The 21,076-nt window shown below is 36.2% G+C and overlaps 2 protein-coding genes and 1 non-coding gene across 3 annotated transcripts; all 3 read right to left on the bottom strand.

Annotated features, from left to right (window-relative positions):
* Positions 1–3,516: 3,516 nt before the first annotated feature.
* LOC107963440 (uncharacterized) lies at positions 3,517–5,426 on the bottom strand. The gene is made up of 6 exons (XM_016899958.2): positions 5,080–5,426; positions 4,926–5,002; positions 4,801–4,837; positions 4,496–4,646; positions 4,228–4,348; positions 3,517–4,149 (listed from the first exon to the last, which is right to left on the bottom strand). Exons 1-6 carry the CDS (start codon positions 5,360–5,362, stop codon positions 3,937–3,939), a joined length of 882 nt encoding a protein of 293 aa, XP_016755447.1. The 5' UTR covers positions 5,363–5,426; the 3' UTR covers positions 3,517–3,936.
* A 1,323-nt stretch (positions 5,427–6,749) lies between these two features.
* On the bottom strand, positions 6,750–10,723 carry LOC107961998 (L-ascorbate oxidase homolog). The gene is made up of 8 exons (XM_016898202.2): positions 10,342–10,723; positions 10,127–10,236; positions 8,620–8,890; positions 8,405–8,507; positions 7,871–8,216; positions 7,416–7,784; positions 7,255–7,333; positions 6,750–7,155 (listed from the first exon to the last, which is right to left on the bottom strand). Exons 1-8 carry the CDS (start codon positions 10,477–10,479, stop codon positions 6,943–6,945), a joined length of 1,629 nt encoding a protein of 542 aa, XP_016753691.1. The 5' UTR covers positions 10,480–10,723; the 3' UTR covers positions 6,750–6,942.
* A 10,246-nt stretch (positions 10,724–20,969) lies between these two features.
* On the bottom strand, positions 20,970–21,076 carry LOC121231460 (small nucleolar RNA R71). The gene has a single exon (XR_005929519.1). It is a non-coding gene; the product is annotated as a small nucleolar RNA R71 (small nucleolar RNA).

Raw genomic sequence — 21,076 nt, 5'->3', positions numbered from 1 at the left:
GTTATGATGGGCCTTCAAAAGTGGGAAAATATTATTTGGTATAGACAAGGTTCATTAAAAAAGAGGTTGAGTCAATGTCTTGAGGAATTAAATCAAGAGGACCGAACTAATGAGTTGCTGGCTGAGATTATCAATGTCAAAATGCATTTTAACTTTGAAGCAAAAAAAGAAGAACGCTTTTGGGAGCACAGATCTAAGGCCAATTGGTTAAAATGAGGTGACAAAGACATTTTTTTTCCATAAATTTTCTTCTAACATGCGTCATTTCAATCAAATTAGAAGCTTACAAGATGCTGATGGGCATACTGTTTTTGATTCTGCTGATAAAGAAAAAGTGGCCAGGAATTATTTTAATAATTTATTCTCCTCTAAGGGTATTAGTGACACAACCCATTTACTATCTAGTGTTAATAGCTGATATAGAAAGAGTGGCCAGGAATTATTTTAATGATTTATTCTCCTCTAGTGGTATTGGTGACACAACTCATTTAGTATCTGGTGTTAATAAGCGTGTTACCGCTAAAATGAATAATGTGTTGACAACAAAGTTTAAAGTGGAGAAGGTGCAAGAGGCTCTTAAGTTTATGGGCCTAACAAAGGCTTTGGGGAAGTAGAGTTTCCCTGCACTCTTTTAGCAAAAACACTGGCACATTATTGGGGGAAAGGTCGGCAATTTTTGCTTAGATATTCTCAAAAAAGGATTATTGATAGAAGTCATTAATAATACGAATATTGTTTTGATTCCAAATATTGGCAGCCCCACCAACTTGAAAGATTTTAGGCCAATTAGCATTTGTACTGTGCTTTACAAGATTATTGCAAAAACAATAGTAAACCGTTTGCAAAAGATGTTGGATTCGTGTATAGATGAGGCACAAAACGCCTTTGTACCAGGGTGCCTCATTACGAAAAATGTTCTTCTAGCCTATGAGGTATTTCACGCGCTTAAAAACAAGAGAATTGGAAGGAAAGGGTAGATGGTTTTGAAGCTCGATATGAGCAAAGCCAATGATCGAGTAGAACGACCTTTCATTGAACTAATGATGAGAGCAATGGGTTTTGTAGATTCTTGGGTAAATTTCATAATAAGATGTATTAACTCAGTATCATATTTTGTTATTCTAAATGGGCAGGCAGGTGGAATTTTTAAACTGGAAAGGGGATTGAGACAAGTTGACCCTTTGAGTCCTTTATATGTTCTTGTTTTGTGGAGAAGGGCTTTCGATGTTAATGAAACTTGCAAATTAGGAAGGACTGATAAAGGGTGCGAAGGTTTATAGAATGGGGCCACATATTACTCACTTAATGTTTACAAACGATTACTTACTCTTTAGGGAAACGACGTGTAAGGGTGCTAATGCTTTAAAAGGAATCCTAAGGGAGTATGAAGACATTTCTGGGTAGTGTATCAATTTTGATAAATCCACAGTGTTTTTTAGCTCAAACACTACAAATGCAAGTAAGGAAGTGGTTTCCCAAATGATGAACATACGAATTTCTATAGTACCAGAGAAGTACCTAGGCCTACCAAACATTGTTAGAAGTGGTAAAAGAAAAGCGTTTCAAAGTCTTAAAGACAAGATGCAAGCAAAAATTTCTGGATGGAGTATTCGATATCTCTCGCAAGAAGGTAAAAAGGTATTTATAAAATCAGTCCTCCAAGCTACGGTGGCGTCGAAGTAGTAATAAGCTTGGTATTCATTGGTGTACATAGAACTGATTATGTGAATTGAAAAGTTATGGTGGCCTAGATTTTTGCTCATTATCTCAATTTAATTTAGCCCTACTTGCCAAACAAGGATGGAGGTTGCTTAGTTATCCAGATTCATTATTATCGCGTACTCTAAAAGTAAAATATTTTCCAAATACTAGCTTTATGGAGTTAAGTTTAAGACAACTACCTTCCTATACCTGGAGAAGCATATGGGCCACCAAGGGCATTTTGGAGGATAGAATGTGCTGGAGAATTATTTCAAGTACTGAGGTCTCGGTGAGGGCGAATGCCTGGATACTTTGGCTACTGAGGGTCTTAAAAGAAATGAAACAACTTATCTTATGGGCAATGTTTCTACCTATGCACTCGATGCTATTGAAGTAGATCGGCGATAACCACACCGTACAAGCCACATCTGATATTGGTTCCCCATTTTGGAAGATGGGAATGAAATAGGTGGAAAAGAAATTTTTGGGTCTTTTTAAATGAAGGAGTATCAAGATTCTAAAGAGGCGCAATGGTTTTTGAAAGAGCACATTCTAGTATATTATTGAAGCAGATTGATAGGATTGATGGGATAATACTCTGACAGGCTGCTAAAGGGTTTTGCTTTTCAGATGCTTTGGAAATAAACAATCTGCTTGGGTGGTTGGGATCATTTATGTTTCTTTTAATGCTTTTTCAGTTTTCTTTTCTTCTATCAGAAATAATTTCCCTTATGTTTAGTCTTATTTATTTTGGGTTGGAGTTTCTGTTTTGTTTTGTTGGGCTTGTCTTTATAGGCTTCTATTTGAATAAAATCTCAACCATTCTGTTTCCAAAAAAAAAAATTTCTTCTAGCAATCTTATCAGCTCAACAAGCCTCAAGTTTTGATGACTTCATTTTTTAGTTCTTGATACAAAAGGTAATTGTAATATATGTGCTCTCTATTAGCTACAACAATAAACCCTAATTTTCGTGTTTTGCTTTTTATCTTTCGGTTTTCAGACCACCGTCTTTGCCTTGTTGATGTTGAAGGTTTATTAACATTAGTCTTAGTCTACCTTGAGACCTTTCTTCGCCTTTGGGCACTTTCGAGGACCATTCCATATTGTAATTCACTTGCTTGTATAAGATAGAACGTACTTGCTTGTATGGTTATCTCTTTATGACAACTAGTGATTATCCCATTTGTTTGTTTAAAAAAACAAAAATAAATTTAGCTCCTACTATTTATTCATTTTGTCATTTTGATCTTTATTCTTTTTTTGAGTTATTGTAGCACTCAACCTTTAAAATTTAGTCAAATTGTTTGCTTTTTTATTAAAAAACTGACCAAAATGCTAAAATTTTAATGATATTGACATGTCAGCTTACTTGGTATTTTATGTACACTTCACTACTAACATGAATAAATTTTCTAAAGGTTTTTATTAACTTTTTTAACAGTTTGCTTTTTAAAGATGGATAAATACCATGTGAGTTGTCACATCAATACCGATAAAATTTTACTGTTCAGCTAATTTTTCCATTCAGAAGAAAGAAAATTGATTAAATTTTAGAAGTTGAGGACCAAAAGACCCCCAAAAAAGAATACGTGACAAAATTAACAAATAAATAAATTTTTGTACTAAATTTATCATTATATCTTAAAAATGTGCTATTTGCCGATACTTAAATTGGCTTATTTTTATGATATGACATCATTAATGATTAATTATTTATTTTAAGATTTTTAACTATACTTTTTAATAATATTATCATCAAAATTCTAATCTAAACTCTTTGCTTAAAGTGCAACATTGCACAAATTTCCTTTGTTAAAGCCGACAGTGATTAGTTTGCGAGTGCTTTGTCCACCAAACTTTCTTTTGAATCAAGAAAGACTTGAAATTTCAATCATCAACCTAACCCGCAAACAGAAAAAAGCTTCTACAGTGTGGTCGAGCCACAGCCCACAGTGCAACTGGCACACGTGAATCAAGCCTGGCTAATCACCCTATGCATTTAGGCCTTTGGTCACCTTCGTCATAATTGGAGGTAGATATACTGTTAAGCCTTTGTCTCGTGCAATGGTTAGTATTCGAGTGAATAAATATCCGAGTCAAATGATCTTATCGCAGGTAAGGATAAGTACGTAGAATTGTAGACTTAAGAAATTTAGCCAACAAAACAACGTAACACGACAGAAGCTTTTTGATATTCCACACTGGTTATGTTACGTCCTTTTATATGCATAGTTTCAAGCAAGAGAGAGTTCTAAAGAGACATCATTTAGGCCCAATGTCTCAGCTTTGCCATGCCTTGACATTTTCTGGGAAACTTTTGATTTAAGCGACCGACAAATTGAACAATCAGATGCTTGACTATGATCCCCTAACTTAACCAGCTTTTGATGATTGCATTTCCAATCTGCACCACCATGTTGTCCCACGTTTACCTTTTCACGATTCTCCTGTAGGACCGAAACCCTTCAATTAGATCAATCTATATATGAACAAAAGGAAGAAAAGAGAGAGAGAGAGATCGTTACTGGGATGGTGCAACTTTTGAGTAAATCCTTGAAGATTATATATGAAGTACTTGATCTTTGCTCGGATCCTTTATTTGTTAATTCACCGTATGATAACTGGTTACTCACTTTGTTTCCATTCCTGCATATATGGAGGAAGGTCTCAATATAAACATTTTCAGAGGAAAGATTCAAAGGCACCCTTTTTTTTTGGCTTCTAAGAATTAAGTGCAAATATAGCAACACTGGATATAGATATAGATATACAAATACATATAGATATATATACCATTGTGGCTGCCGATAGATGGTACATGAAGGCATCCCTTCAATTCCGAGGCCTAGGTTATAGGGTCTCACTTGATCCTTAAACTGTTGATTTTGTGGGCAGTTCATCAGTTCTAATACCTTCTCGTTTCTCCTTGATGCAGTAGCTGCTTCTGTAATTTACATAACCATACATACACATATTTCATAATAATTCAAGATATTGGCAACTGGGATTTGAAAAGTTTTATATTCCATGCACTTTAAGTTGGATAGAAGTAAATTAAAGAGCATGCACTAGTAACATATTAGTTTTCTCATGTATACCTTGTATCATCTGTTCATGCTTGGTGCTCCTATACATCTGTTCATACATGGCAAGCCAAAAATTGAAAAATACAAACCCAGAATTCTTTTCAAACAATATAGATATTTTAGTATTTGATCAAAACCTGGAGATGGCTCTTAACATGGGAGATTGTTAGTCCTTTCACATCCATTATCTGTAAAACCATCTTTGGGGTAGCCCCTATATAGTTGAAAACAATAATGAAAAACTGAAAGGTGTTGGAAAAAGGGTTAATAAAATATTACAAGGTAGCTTACTGTCTTCTCCACCTAAGCGTTCAACTGCATGCACAAAGCATTGGTGAAGATCAGGTGTCCATCTTAAACGAGGCATTTTTGATCTAACATAAGGCCTTACGATTGGCGATTTCAAGCTTATTTCAGGCAGCTGCAGATTACCGTCCTTATGGTGGCGTCGCCTCATAACTCTCATCATCGATGGTGACGGTGAATAAACGCTGATTCCACCACTGTCGTCGAGGGAAGAAGATGAAGAACAACACCCTTTAAGCCAACAACTACCAACATCAACTCTCTTCATATTGTGCCTAAGATTATCAGACAATATAAACAATGAGAAAGAGACGAGAGATAAAAAAAGAGAGGTGGGTGTTTTGGTGAAAGTTGAAACAAAAAAGAGAATAAATACTAGTGAAGACTGTTGCATGGATTTTGTCTTCTTCCGCAGCTTTTCTTACACTCTTTGAGAGGCCAGTTTTAGTCTATTGGAGGTTCGATTAGAAAAAGGAAATTTGGACACGGAATTTCAGACTCACTTTCTTCATCAAAATTTAGAAAAAAATAGAAAAAAAAAAGACTTCGCAATTTGGTTCATGAAACTTGATTGATTGATTCAGGCAAAAAAAAAATTGATTGATTGGGTGAAAAACAAGAACCCAAAATGATGAAAAGATGAAAACTTTTCTACCCAAATTTCCTGATGATATCATGGTTTGAACTTTGAAATTGAAGTTATTCTTTTGGGTCATGTATTTCCTGACATTCATTCTTCATTTTTCTTCTTCCTTTTTATTTCCAGTTGAAGAACATAAATGCAACTGTTGACTTCATTTATTAGCCAAATTCTTAGAAATAATCTTGACTATTTTTCATTAATTGTTGTAGGAGTATCTGCAAAATTTACAGTTAAAAGTTGCAAAGAAAAAAAATTAGCAAAGGTAAACGTTATAACAAAGAAAAAAAAAATGGTTTCACACTTTCACTACAAAACAAACAAAGACATAAACGTTAAAAAATGGCCCAAAGTAAAACATGGAGCCATTGACATGTAATGACCTAAGCATTTTGCTGATTTGCAGTTCCTACAAGAAACATGTTCAATCCTCCCTCATTCCTCAAAACAGGATACTTCCCTTTATTCCGGTCATCATCACTTTACAAAAAAATATATCTAAAATATATGCTTTTGTTGATTTCTTTCTTCAAACACTAAAACATGGACAGTTTCATATATATAAGAACATGCCAATGTTCACACTAACCGATCGAGTGATGATTTCAACAATCAACAATAAGCCGATAACGTGTGTGGGGGTGGCTACAAGCATTCTTTTTTTTTTTCTTTTCCCAGCTGGCTTTTGTTTCTCATGCAGTGGCCACGTCCAATGCCTAAAACGTCACCATTGATGCTCACATTGTTAAGCTATGGGTGTGGTGAGCAATCTCGATTGCCAACAATGGTTGAAACTACTTCTGTCGGTTTGTGGCACCTCTAACTGGGGGTTTGAAGAATTGCAACTTAAAGGAGACGGTTTCAAATTGAGGAATATTCCTCTTGATGGAATTTGCCAGAATCATGGACAAGTGTTTCTTGGTGTCGTAAGCTTTGTCTGAATCAAGGAGACTCAAAGTCCAAAGCAGAGGTTTCAATTATTCGATAGGGGACGATTAATTTATCATAATATATATAAATTGAATGCCAATCCTGTTATCATAAAAACAACAAAGTTGTTCTAGGAACACAAGGCCAAGAAAGAAATTGGTTCAAAAAGCTCAAGTTGAGCTCTAATAATCCGCAATTAACAATCAAATTTTGCTCTTCATATTTCCAAGCTTGCGACATGTCACCCTTTCGTGACATTATTATTCTTGTTAGCTAATTCAGAAAGGCCTTGTATGGCGACCTCTAGCTCGGCCACAGAGAAGGGCGTTCTTCGGGATTGGCAATTCATCTCTCCATGAATTTGCAGGGGAGTAAACCCTGAGATAAAACTGCTGGCCTAAATATTGCCTGGCCCAGTTCTCGGACCTTATATTCCACATTCCCACGTTGTCTAAAGCCATGTAGATTGCAGTCCATGACCTGGGATACACCTGCATTTGCTCGAAAAAAAATCTAGACTTAGAATTGGTGCTCCTACAATCTCTATAATTGATCACATCTCATGCGCATTGACGGAATAACAGCAATACCTGAGTGGTGCAGCGGGCTACCGTGTCTCTCAAATTGTAGCTTGATCGACTAGCAGGTGTCCATTGACCTCCATTCATCCTGATCAACCAACATTTTAAACACGTTAATTGGATCCTTACATAGAAAATCGAACCTAGAGCATTAATATTGAAAACCTTACCCTACAACAAAGAAGGAATAACCATCAATATGCCATGATTGCACAGTGTCCTCCCAATTTTGAAATACAATCTCAACATATTCTCGGAAGTTGGCTGCCATGACAGAGGTCTGAAAGTAGGCATTATTTCCTGAAGGGGGCCAAGTAGGAATGCTTCCAAGATTGAAGACTCCGGGAATCTTGAAATAATCTGCAATTTTTAATGGAGTATCCGCTGGAACATATGAGACACCATTGACAGCATACCTCTGCTTTCCATTAATATAAGGTGCAGAGTTTGAGAGCATGATAGTGCGGCTTGGGGTGATCAATCCATAATGGTAAGAGCCTTGGGGATTAGGTCTAGGTCCACTAGCTGTTAGGTTCCAACTGGTAGAAGAAAAACTATCAGCTTGATAGCCACTTTTAAATGGTTTCAATTATTAGCTTCTGAAAGAGTTCCATAAGATAAGTACCGTATCGATCTGGCCTGCATGACTGATGGAGCAATTTGTATAGTGGGAGCCCCAGGCACTGGACCAGAAACTCCCCTTTTCGAATTGCTGTAGTGAAGAACGGCAGTTGTTGTGAGCACACGACGAGTGAAGCGTGTAGAGGCAACAACATAGTAGTCCTGTGGAATCTGATCAGCAGTTACCAAGAATGAACATGACTGCCCAAGATGGATATCGAAAGAAGTGTAGGTGTTTTGAAGCGTATGTGATCCTTCAACTTCTATAAGTTTCAGCTTGTGCCCCTGGATCCTGAAGTTAATCGAAGTTGTGAGCCCAACATTCGATACCCTAAACCGGTATGTCCTACCTGGGTTCAAAAACAATGTCCCATGTCACAAACAACTCGCATTGCGTAAAATTTAAAAGCTAAGGTTAAGCGAGAATGGCCTAAACATATTCATGAACTGCATATAACAGTATTGATCAGGTTTATCGAACAAACAACAGATTCGAGCAACCGATGGGACAGAGACTAGCAAGTTGGCTATTGCTCACCTGGATCAACAGTGAATGTGTATCCATTCCACCCTCGACCATTGATGAGAAGTCCATCGGGGAAGGGAAGGTTATGACCACTGTCCAAGAGACGTCTCAATACCTTAAGAAACAACGAGGGATTAGTCGGTGTGTAGAACAATGATTACAGCTCCAGCCCCCTACTTATATGGTATATCATGTTTTTATAACAGATGCAGAAACAGAATCCTTACATAGTGATTTCTTTTATACCAGTCCCCAGCCAGTACAGTGAAATCCCCAGCAGGACTAGGGAAAGGTACAGGGATCTTGGGGCGGCTCCAGATTCTGATAGCACCGTACCCTCCGGCAGCCTTATGGAATAAAAGTGATGGGAAGTAGTAAAAGCTACCAATCTGATCTTTCACTTGGAGAACGTAAGTGAAGTTTTTCCCCGGTCGAATTGGACAGTTTGTGCCAGAAACTCCATCCTGCCATGAGTTCCTCCTTTGCTGCACACCGTTCCTGCAGACCCAAAAAAAGGAGATGACAGTCAAATTTCACATCAATTGCGACATCCAAAAGCCGTTTCAATTTATTTCATAAACATTTAAGTACATGCATACCAAATAGATAGATAATGGATAATTGGATCAGTCACTAATAAGTACAACATAAACTATGGAAAGTACAAAATAAACATTTTGAATGATCAATAATATGCAAAGTTGCCAAGCTTTATTAAAGTGAGTTGCATAATTCACAGCTTTAATTAAAACTAGGCCTAAACCCGAGGTCTGATACCGTCCTAGTAACCATAATCAAGGACACATCTTTTATTATTCTATAGGCAAGCACATGCATTTAAATAATTTACTGCAACCAGCTCTGCCATAACTAGGCAGACATTGTTAATTATTTTTATTCATCTTTTAATATTTTAAACATGAATCTCCACAGATGTGAGATGCAGCAGATGCACTAACTGAATTATCATAATACTATTAACCCATTGAGTCAGTGAAAGAGTTATTCGTTATAAAACTTGAATTTAATAATCATTTAACCATGAAAATGAACCATATTGTTAGCGTCTTTCCAAGATAGTAGGGGCGTAACTAAGCGCGGCCCCTAAAATAAAAAAAATTTTATTTAGTCATTTTAAATCAGCAAAATTATACTTTCTCTCTTAAAAATAAAAAAATTTAGTTTAATTCTTTAAAAATTGTAAAGATATATAGGCTATTAAAATAGTTAAATTATATTTTTACTATCGTAAAAATGACAATTTAATTTCGACCCCTAAAATTTTCTTCTGATTCCGCCCCTGCAAGATAGTCTATGAGATAAGAACCAACAAATTGAGAAATATAAAGGATCAAGGATAAAAACTAGGGATATACTTACGTACCAAATTTAGAAGTAGTTTATAAGGTTTTCATTGTCATCAAATTTAGCATTAGTTGAGATCTTACTAAAAATAGTAGTCATAAATGCAAATGTCTACCGATGGAAAATTGTCTACTGTTCAAGCATTTACCTTCAGATCTAAGAAACTCAAAACTTTCCCACTAAGCTGTAGTTATCTAAACCAAAAGAGCACACATTATCTTAAAATGAAAGCTGCATTTTGAGCTAATGTTCCAAGATTTTATATGTACTTTCCTTTGTTCTTTTCTAGTTTACCTTGTCTTCCTAACCAACATTAAGTAAATGATGAATAAAAAGTAAGCATAAAAAAAGGAATGTTAGCATGATTACCAAGAGATAAGGAATGGTTCATTTAAGTAGTTATAAACACTGATAATCAAGTTGTCATTAGTAACTGCATCGATATGAGGCCCTGGAAACTGCCCATTTATTAAGATCCCCTGCAATACAGTTTTTCCACATTCCAATCCATTACTCAGACACTTGCTAAACAAGTAGCTTTTAGAAACCAAAAAGAGAAACCCAGAAAACAAGAAAGAAAGTACCTGTTGCTTAACTCCAAGAGGGTAAATATCACCGTAGGTGACTTTCCAAGTGATATAACGATAAGGGTTTTCTCCATTAACGCCGAGGAACAAAATGCAAGCAATGAAGCAACAAAGGATAAGCTTGCTGTCTCCCATTTTGTTGACTTCGTTTACTTACTTTAGGATACAAAAAGAAAAACAGGAAAAAACAGGAATTCTTGTTTTTGCAAAATGTTAGATAAAACACAGATCTATAAAAAGTTTAAGGCACCATTGTTGTATCCTTTTTAAATCTTTCTTTCCCTCAATTTATTCGGGGTTCTTAGAATTAGTATGGAGGCAAAAGCAGAGCTCTGTTTTGTATGCAAGTGAAAAAAAGCGTTTTTTTATAAGATCACATTGCATATTAGCTGTCAGTGGGTTCCAATTGAATGCAATTGAATCTAGTGAGAAGCGGTGGTCCCAGCTTAATCATGTCCCTATTTAGCATCACATGGGTCGAGTTCATATGGTGGGACCGTCAGTAGCCGCTTGATATTAGCCCTTCAGAACTGATAAAACGAGCTTGTGATATATGGAACATTGTAAGTAAAGGCTGTCAAGTCTAAGCAACAAGACAGGAATCAACCCCAATCACGTGCAAAGCTTGGACTTTGCCTAATTTCATGTGCCCATTGTCCGAACTTGGTAGCGAAGAAGACTGTTGTGTTTTGATACTGATGCCGTCTTCCATTTTCCATTGCAATGGCACCATTGACAGACTGGAAAAAAAGGGTCAAAGAAAGAACCATTATTAGATTCAAGAACTTCCATGTTTAGTTTACTTCGTGCAATACTGTGTGATGAATAAAATATATCGGCGAACAATACGGCGAGAAAAATGGTTGAAACATCCAATACCTTTCACAGGGTGACAACCTAGGAAGAAAAAGAACTATATCACGGGGTTCCATTCAACGGCCAGGTTGGTTGCTTTGAGGGTGGTTCACTATTATTGCAGTTGCAGAATGTTGATGGGTGCTATTCTTTAATCAACAAATGGCAAAGCATAAGATCCAACAATGAGACGAGGCCACTGCAGTTGAATTAGATCACCCCATAGCTTTGGTGCACCTACAGGGATTGGGGAAACCAAACAATATGTAAAAGCTCCGGGATTATACTGTCCTTTATTGAAAACGGACATAATGTCCGTGCACGTAACATCTAATCGAGAAGGGAAATGTACATTAAGGCTTAAAGGAAGTAGACAAAAGTTAATTAATGCGTCTTACAGAAAATAAACCCGGCTCCCGATCCAAAGTACAAAGTGGTAATGGAGATGGTGAGAGATGGCTTCTAAAGATATGCGGTCATGCAGACGCAGACCACGAGTGGTTTTTTTTATAGTTTAATTAGTGGGTACTAAATTAACTATAATTACGACATAGGTAAGTGTACCTATCGAACAATAGTATAATTATGGTAAGTAAGGAATATCGTATCCATGAGGACTAAAAGTATTAGTAATTACTATTTTTTTATTATTTAGCCGATAAATTGATGAAATTGTTTTTAATCTAAAATTACTAAACTAATCTAGCTAAGAATGCAATAGAGAATGAAATGAGAAAAATAATCGAAGACAACTAATAAGAAAGACAATATCCAGGAAAGAATCCACCTAGACTTCACCTATTATTCTGAATCTTAATTAAACGATTTATTTAGTTGTGTCTTGATCCGTAGAAATCCCTAAATTATGTTAATATCTCTTTTGAGAGTAAGAACAACTGACTCTAGATTAATTAATTGAAATCTCTTTCTAATTAAAACTCTTATTGTCGCATTGACTCGATCTATGGATTCCCCTATTAAATTTGACTCTAATCCGGTAGATTTATATCGTCCTATTTCTAAAATTTCATGCACCTCCACTCAATTATGCTAGATCTACTTTTAAACAGTGACTTTTGCTCCACTGAAATAAGCACATTAAACATGAATTAATATCCTAAAAATATTAAAACACGAAATAAGTATACATAATTAATAGCAAGAATCAAATATTTATCATGCAAATCAAAAATCAAATAATAAGATTCATCGTAGGTTTCATCTTCCTTAGGTATCTAGGGAATTAAGTTCATAATCTGGAATGAAAACATCTCAAAATTAAGATAACAATAAGACAAAGAATCTCAATAAAACTTCTAAGGAAATTAAATGGAGATATTTAATCTTGAAGGAGATCCGCTTCTGAGTTGATTCCGATGGCGTTCTTCGAGTTATTTCTTCAATCTTCTCTCAGTACCCTCTTGTATCTTTTTCTAATTGAAATTTATAGACTTTAGAATGCTCAAAAAGCCTAAAAATTAGGTTTTTCCGCGTGTTTGGGAAATAGAGAGCGATAACGACACGGGCTGGCACATGGGCGTGTGGCTAGCCCGTGTGGATCCTAGAAACAACTTTATTTGTCTGATTTTGACTTGTTTTTCACTCCTTTTACTCCCAAATGCTCTCCTAAGTATAGAAACATGAATTTAAAAGATTAAAAGCATCAAATTCACTAATTTACATCATTAATCATCTAAAAATACATTAAGAATGAGGTTAAAATATGTTACTTTTACAGCTTATCAAATATCCCCACACTTAAGTGTTTGCTTGTCTTCAAGTAAAATCCACAACTCACAATTAAAATTAATATTTCTCAACTCATAATTCTAATCAATGATGTTTTGTTCTAATTCACAAATAATCATACATTGACAATTCAACTAAAAGAGCATTAAAGATTCAAACAATCCAAGTCGAACATTTTTAAAGCATGAACACATAGGTATTTCCCCTTATCTAAGTAATTACCTCTAATTCAAAATCGACAAGAATCGACATCCTCACTAAAGTTTCACTCAAATCACTCAAAATGTTTAAAGTTCAAGAATAAGCACTCAATAGTCAAATATGAAAAGTTATTACCATATGCTTGCATGAAAATTAAATTTTCACCACTATAAAATAAAATGATACACAAATTAAAAGGTCTTTAAGAGATTGTATTGGGGCTTAGGTTAAAGGTGTGGAGAAAGGTTGAAAAAATGGTTAAAATCGTGATCAAATTAATAAATTACCAAACTAGAAAAATAACCAAATGCTGAATTAAAAAAAATTACATCAATCGAAAATTGTTCAAGAATGACACGAGCTTCTTCTCAATATATAAATTTAACTGTTCAAGCTCAATTAACATAGAATTAAATAATAATCAATATATATGTATTTTTTTAGAGCAATAAGAAATAATTCAACAAATTAAACAAAACAACTTAATTAGGCAATTGACCAAATCAAATCTCGATAAAAAGGGAGTCAATAAAATGGAAAAAAATCTCAATGAGCAAAAAATGAGTTATGGGTTAACATTAATACATAATTCAAGAAACGGTGTGTTAGGCTCAATGGGGTTCACTAAAGCTTAATTATGTAGGTAGGCTTTTCATTGGATAAGTGGGTTAAAACCTAAGTGTCTTTATCACCTCAATATATCATATCAAATGTGTGGTTTCGACATGCATAATCGAAGTAAGTTCTAGAATAACAAATCAAATTGACACACTCATAACCAATAATAAAAATGAACAAGAAAAATGTATGCTCTAAAGGCTCGAAATCTCATACAAAAATTATGGTTTTTGATGTTAATCTTGCAAATCTCAAACTTCAAGGTAATACCTCAAATCAGGGAAACAACCTAAAATTTTTAATTCTGAAAATAAACTTATCATGTTTGATTCTCTCATGTCTTAACAACCAATGCATAAGTATCTATGAATTTAATCAAAACACATCAATAAATATTATAAATCGATAAAAATTCATTCTAATAGAAGTATGAGAAAATTACTTAAACACAAGACATAATTCAGGGATTTTCTAATAATTATATAAATAACCTCCCCACACTTAAGATGTACATTGTCCTCAATGTACAAATAGATATAATCGCAGTATAAACAGAGTATTATAAGAGAGGAAGAAAACTAAAACTACCTTGAATATTGGATAAAATCCCCAGAATAGTGAAAAGCGGAACTGTAGTCAAATCTAAATGTAGAGCATGATTCCGAGCAAACTAAGAAGAAAATAAACACAAATAGTGAAGAAGATTAAGGGACTAAAGCTTGATTAGAAACAAGCATAAAATAAAAATATAGTTCAAAAGATAAAAATGAAATAAGTCTGAGAAAATAACAATAAAAAAAACAAAAAAAATAGACTCAATGGTCCTCATCATCAGAAGCGCCAGTGTCGTAAGTCGTCGGCGATGAGGAGGAGATATGAAGATTCTGACAGACCTGCTGCAATGTCGCGTCAATATTGTCGAACCTCTGAAAGTAGTGCTGCTCGAAGTGAGTGAATTAGTCGAAAAGGTCTGCCAAACTAGCAGCAGAAGAAACAGGGCAGTGACTCGAAGGTGGAGGATAAAGTGGGTCCTCGTGATGGAGAGAAACATCATCAGTGAAGTTCTTGGGTTCATTTTGAGAGTCAGAATGAAATAATCGATACTTAGGATGATCTACTCCACGAAGCCGCTCAATCATCCTCACATGTGTCATGCTCGAGATTCCTTGTAGGGACATCTGGCCGGCGAGTGTAAGAGTAGAGGACTGTTCTGGTGTGTCGGGGAGACCAAAGTGTCGAGCAAGTCGAGTCACATAAGGGCCTAAACAGGTAGGACCCTTTCTGTTGCGATCTGTCTGATGGCGGAAAGCGAGGGCAATAAAGTAGGTTAAATAAAAAATATGCCATGTGGCCATACTCCATAAAAATATGCATCTGTAGTACTGAAGAATCCAGTGCTCTCTCTTACCAGTCAAAGTATAGGCTAAAGGGGCATTAATGTACCATAAAGCCTAAGAGAGAAAAGTCGTCTTCAAGCGACTCGCGTCATAGGAAGTCATACTCGCCGTAATATTTGTCCAACAACTAGCTGGCGAGTAGTGAATGTGTCGATGTAGGTGGAGGAAGTTCTCGACACTCATAAACTCCTCAGTGTATAGTCCCAAGGCAGTGCCGAAGTTAGGGACACTCATATGGCGCACCAAGCCACCAAGTCTGAAAGTGATGGTGCCTAGCTCGTCATGAATTGTCATCGCATACTTGAGAGTAAATGTCGATTAGAACTCCAAAGTCAACTCTATGTATGTGGGCTCATTGATATAGAAGAATCGATCTCATGGGGATGTGGTAATAAAGGCGCGCACGTGATCAGCTAGGTAGACCTACTCTAACGCGACCCAATCAATACATCAGCCTAGACCGAGTGGTCATAATCTAAGTAATGAAATAACTCTTCTTGGAGACCCACTGAAAATCGGAGATAAAGGTGGCAGGCCTCAGTAGAGGCACTCGAGGAAGAGGTCGCGCTAGGTGTCTTCCGCTTTTTTGAAGATGGGACTACAACCTTGGACTTGCTGCGAGTGTTTGATAAACCTTAAAAGTAACATATTTTAACCCCATGCTTGGCATATTTTTGGATGATTTATCATAAGATTTAGTGAATTTGATGCTCATAATCCTTTAATTTCATGTTTTATATCCAGATAAGCATAGAAAAGCAAAAAGTGCAAGAAAAAGGCCAAAAACTGACAAAATAGGTTTATTTTAGTATTACACACGGCCCAGACACTTCCACACAGGTAATCCACAAGCCCTTGTGAGACACAGGGGCAGACCACACGCCCGTGTGTCATGGCCATGTCAACTTAAAACCATATCAGAATTGCGCACGTGCCTAAGCACCATCACACGGGCGTACCACATGACTGTGTCCCTATCGAAACCTATTTTAATTCTACTCAGAAAAGGCTAATTTTGGGATATTTTGGGCATTCTTAAGTTTATTTAAACGTACGAGAAGAGGATCAAAGGGGAGACATAGAGTAGAAGGCAGAAAAATACTCGAAGACAGCCATTAGAATCAGCTCGGAAGCAGGATTTACTTCAAGACTGAAGATCTCCATTCAATTTCTACCGAAGTTTTTGGGTTTCTTTATGTTTTGTTATGTAACGCCCCGAATTTGGGCCTAGAAGTATTGGGCCTTAAGTATGGGTCCGTAAAGAGGTTGTATATAAGCATTTAATTGTGCAAAGAAATGACACAATTAAATGTCTACTTTGGTGGTTAATGGCTTTGATAAGTGTTGGAGAAATCTTGGGTTCAAACCTGGGCTTTAGCAAAAATTTTGGTTTTAAGTGAATAAAACCTGGGATGCTTGGATGAATGCCTTTTAAATTATTATGGTAAATAAGTAACACAAGGAAGCATGTGGTCTAGTGGTTGTGGCGTCATTAAGGTTGTAAGGGAGCTTGGGTTCAAGTCTTGGCTCTTGCAATTTATTTTGGTTTTTCTTTTAAAGGAACCTGGACTTTGGCCTATAAACCTTATAATTAATTGAGGCTAAGATGGTGACAAAAAGAGCCTTGTGGTGTAGTGGCAAAATGGCGTGTTGTGTAACTTTGAGGTCTAAGGTTCAAGTCTTGGGATGCGCAATGAGGTATTTATTTTGCTGTTGGAGCTGTGTAGGAGGTGGAGTTGGACTGGAACTCTGTGGTTGAAGTGGTCATATAAAAATAAGGAATTTTCCTAATGGTTGAAAGTAATCCCACATCAGGAAGCTAACATGGGAATTGGTTAGAAGCTGGCTTTAAATAGAGCGAAACAGATGAGTTAGGGAAGGGACAAAGTGATTAAGACTTAATGCAGGATGTGCCAAAGTTGGTGATCGTGAACTTCGGCGCGTTCTCATAAACAGGTGTGTATTTTGCACTACTCTAGCTGTAGAACGACAAATGCCGGAATGCCAAAATACCACTCACACAACGATGGCAGACTCACGAGTGTAGGAACGTACGTGTGAGAGCTTTGACGTGATGGTTGAGGCCATCATGAGTACTCTCGTGGGTTAGGTTGCTTTGGGCTATAATGGGCCGGGATGGGCCATGTGGGCCCAATGGGCCCATGTGCCTAAGTGGATAAATTGTAGGATTGTGTAGTAAATATTGGATTGGACTATGTGAATCTCATATCTGTAGGCTAGTGTTACTGAAATACCCCTGTAGGGTAGAATTACTGAAATGCCCTTGTAGGGTAAAATTACTGAAATACCCTTGGTTTACGAAATTACTAAATACCCTTAGTTTGTAAAATTACCAAAATACCCCTGGTTTGTGAAATTACTAAAATACCCTCGACCTCTAAAATTATCGAAATACCCTTGACTTGTAAAATTATCGAAATACCCTCGATTTATAAAATTACCAAAATACCCCTAATTTGGAAAATTACAGAAATACCCCTGATTTACAAAATTATAGAAATACCCTTGACTTTCAAAAATTACAAAAATACCATTGGTTTGCAAAATTATCGAAATACCCTTAGTTTGTAGATTTACCAAAACACCCTTGTAGGGTGAAATGACTAAAATACCCCTAATAGATAAAAACATTGTTCTGCCCCTCTAGGGTATATAACTCACTGATAATACAATTTGATTGATTTGACTATGTTTTGACTGAGAATGTATGACTGTGATTGGACTGTTGTGACTGTGATTTGTATGATTTTGTATGCCATGTGTATATTTGCTGCATTCATATAATATTATGTTACACATGGGTGGGGATTATGAAACGAAGGAAGAAATTGAGGATCGCATGGTTGCTTGACGACCGTGGATCCACCAATTGAAAATCGCATGGTTGCTTGATGATCGTGGATCCACCGATTCAGGATCGCATGGTTGCTTGATGACCATATATCCAACGGTGGCTTTTAAGCCCAATATATGATTATTGACGACTCTGTGTTGATCATATTTACCCGAGGCTATGTGCAGACTATATTACTGTCGCTGATGGCTATATGCCTAACATGATACAGCTACAGATGGCTTAAAGCCAATTATTCTGATTATGGCTTTGCGCCAACCTACATATGGCTCTATGCCAACCTGATTATGGCTGTGTGCCAAACGTATTTGCCTAAGGCTATGTGCCAATATATGATTATTGACGACTCTGTGTCGATCAGATTTACCTAGGGTTGTGTGTCGGTTATGTTACTCTAGTTGATGGCTATGTGCCTAACATAATGCAGTTATCGATGGCTTTGTGCCATTGTGCCATTCTACTTACGGCTTCTAGCTGTCTTGTTATCTGGCAGCATTGCTGCGATGTTTACGGCTATGTGCTGTGCTGTTTACGGCTATGTGCTATCCTGTTTACGACCTTGAGCTGTTCTGTTGACTTAGTGCCGCAATCGGTGCTAACATTATAAGTGTAGGGATGTCGCGAGTGATTTATTCCTCGCAGGTAGTGCAGGGTTGGACGGAGGCAAGTGCAGGGTTGGATGGGATAACATGCATCCATACATTCACACATTATGTTCTGTTATTAGTTTGGGCTAGGCCCAACTGATTCTGTTATGGGCTGTGACCCAAATGTTATTGTAATAGGCTTTGGCATGCGTATGCTTTGAACTGGACTATACTGTTTCTGTTAACGGGCTCTAGCAAGACTGTTTTTGTTTCTGTTTCGGTATACTGATTGTTACTCTAGTAAGGGGATTACATACTGAGTTTTATAAACTTACCCCGTTTATTAACTGTGCAGGTAATCCCCAGCGTTAGGTGGATCGGTGTCGTAGAGGGACTCGGAGACGACCACACAACTGCACATGTTTTTCTATTTCGTTTATTTAGTTAAACATTTTAGTTTTTATTTGGGTTGTAATAAGACCTCTTTATTTTCTTAACTTTTTATTTGGGAAGTTTATTTAGTATGTTTAATATCTGTTAGAAGTAGGACACGGTTTTTCGAAACAATAACTGTTTTCAAACATTACATTTCTGCAACATTTTCAAAATGCTTTTGCAACTTAAATTTTTAACATCAAGTTTTTAGTAAGTAATTTAAAACTAGCTTCTGCAACTAAAAGATATTTTAGGAATAAAATTATGTATTTTCAATGAACCACGTGTTGAAAATAAACTAATGTAACTGGTATTTTACTCAAGTTTTCAAATAAGAAAGGTTTTCAATGAAAACAGGGTTTTCGAAAAACACGTCAATGTGACATGTCAGATTCAGGCCTAACTTCTAGGCCGGGTTTGGGGTGTTACATGTTGTTTTCCTAATGTTGAGATATTTTTCCCCATCGTTATGAGCTAAAGTCCCTAAATACCTAGGGAAGATGAAACCTGAGACAAATCTTATTATCTTTTGAATTATATGATAAATACTTGTTCTTATTCTTAATTATGAGTTTTAATCCTTACTTTAATATTTCAGGATATTAATTCAGGTTTTGATGTGCTTATTTAGTGGAGCAAAAGTCTCTATTTAAGAGTAGATCTCCCATAATTAAGCGGAGTTTATTACAATTCTAAAGATAGGATGACATAAATTTGCCGGATTAGAGTCAAATCTAATAAGGAAATCCATAAATCGAGTTAATACGACAATAGGGGTTTCAATTAGAAAGAGATTTCAATTAATCTACCTAGAGTCAGTTTTCTTTAGTCTCGAGAGAGATATTAACATAAGCTAGGGATTTCTACAGATTAAGTCAAGTGAATAAATCGTCTAATTCAGAAGTAATAAGTGAAGTCTAGGTGGATTCTTCCTTGGGTATTTTCTTCTCCATCAGTTTTCCAAAAGTATTTTCCAACTTTTATCTTTGTTGTGTTCTTAGTTAATTAGATAGTTAATCTTAGTTTAAACACATCCCTTTAATTCTTAGGCTAAATAATAAAAAGATAGCAATTACTAGTGCTGTTAGTCATTGTGGATACGATATTTTCGGTCTCACCATAACTATACTACTGTTTGATAGGTGCACTTGCCTCAGTCAAATTTTTGTCAGTTTAGCAACAATCAAGTTTTTGACGCCGTTGCCAAAGACTAAGATATTAAGAACGCTTGATTTTTATTACTTTAGCTATTTTTATTTTTATTTCAATTTATTTTTGGTTTATTTACTAATTTTTCTTTTATTTGCTTCTGGCAGGTTTTTATAGTTTATGACTAGAAGAAACCCATCAGGACCTCTACTTTTTGACAGGGAAATTGAAAGCACAGCTCGCAGAAATCGTAGAGAAATAAGGCAAAGTCTATAGTATATAGAGGAAGAGCACAAGGACGAAACCAATACTACCGAGGAGATGGTTAAAATTCAAAATAATCCGCTGCCTCCTGTGGTTGCCGCAAATCTAATGAATCAGAATCCTACTCCTCGTACAATGTACGACTATGCTAAGCCTAAATTAGTGGGGGCTGAATCGAGTATTGTTAGACCTGCAATTGCTGCAAATAATTTTGAACTGAAACCTAACACTATACAAATGATTCAATAGTTTGTTCAGTTTGATGGTTTGCAGGATGAAGACCCAAATACTCATTTGGCAAACTTCTTAGAGTTCTGTGATACTTTCAAAATAAATGGCATTTCTGACGATGTCATTCGCCTTCGGTTATTTCCCTTTTCATTACAGAATAAGGCTAAACTGTGGTTGAACTCGTTACCACGAGGGTCAATCACTACTTGGGAACAAATGACTTAAAAATTTTGGCTTAAATATTTTCTGCCGGCTAAAACGACTAAGTTAAGGAATGATGTCTCTTCTTTTGTGCAGATGGATTTAGAAACACTTTATGATGCATGGGAAAGATACAAGGATTTATTGAGAAGGTGCCCTCACTATAGGTT

This window comes from Gossypium hirsutum, chromosome A06 (genome assembly GCF_007990345.1).
Source record: "Gossypium hirsutum isolate 1008001.06 chromosome A06, Gossypium_hirsutum_v2.1, whole genome shotgun sequence".
NCBI classification, from domain to species: domain Eukaryota; kingdom Viridiplantae; phylum Streptophyta; class Magnoliopsida; order Malvales; family Malvaceae; genus Gossypium; species Gossypium hirsutum.
This window is presented reverse-complemented; position numbering and strand designations above follow the sequence as displayed.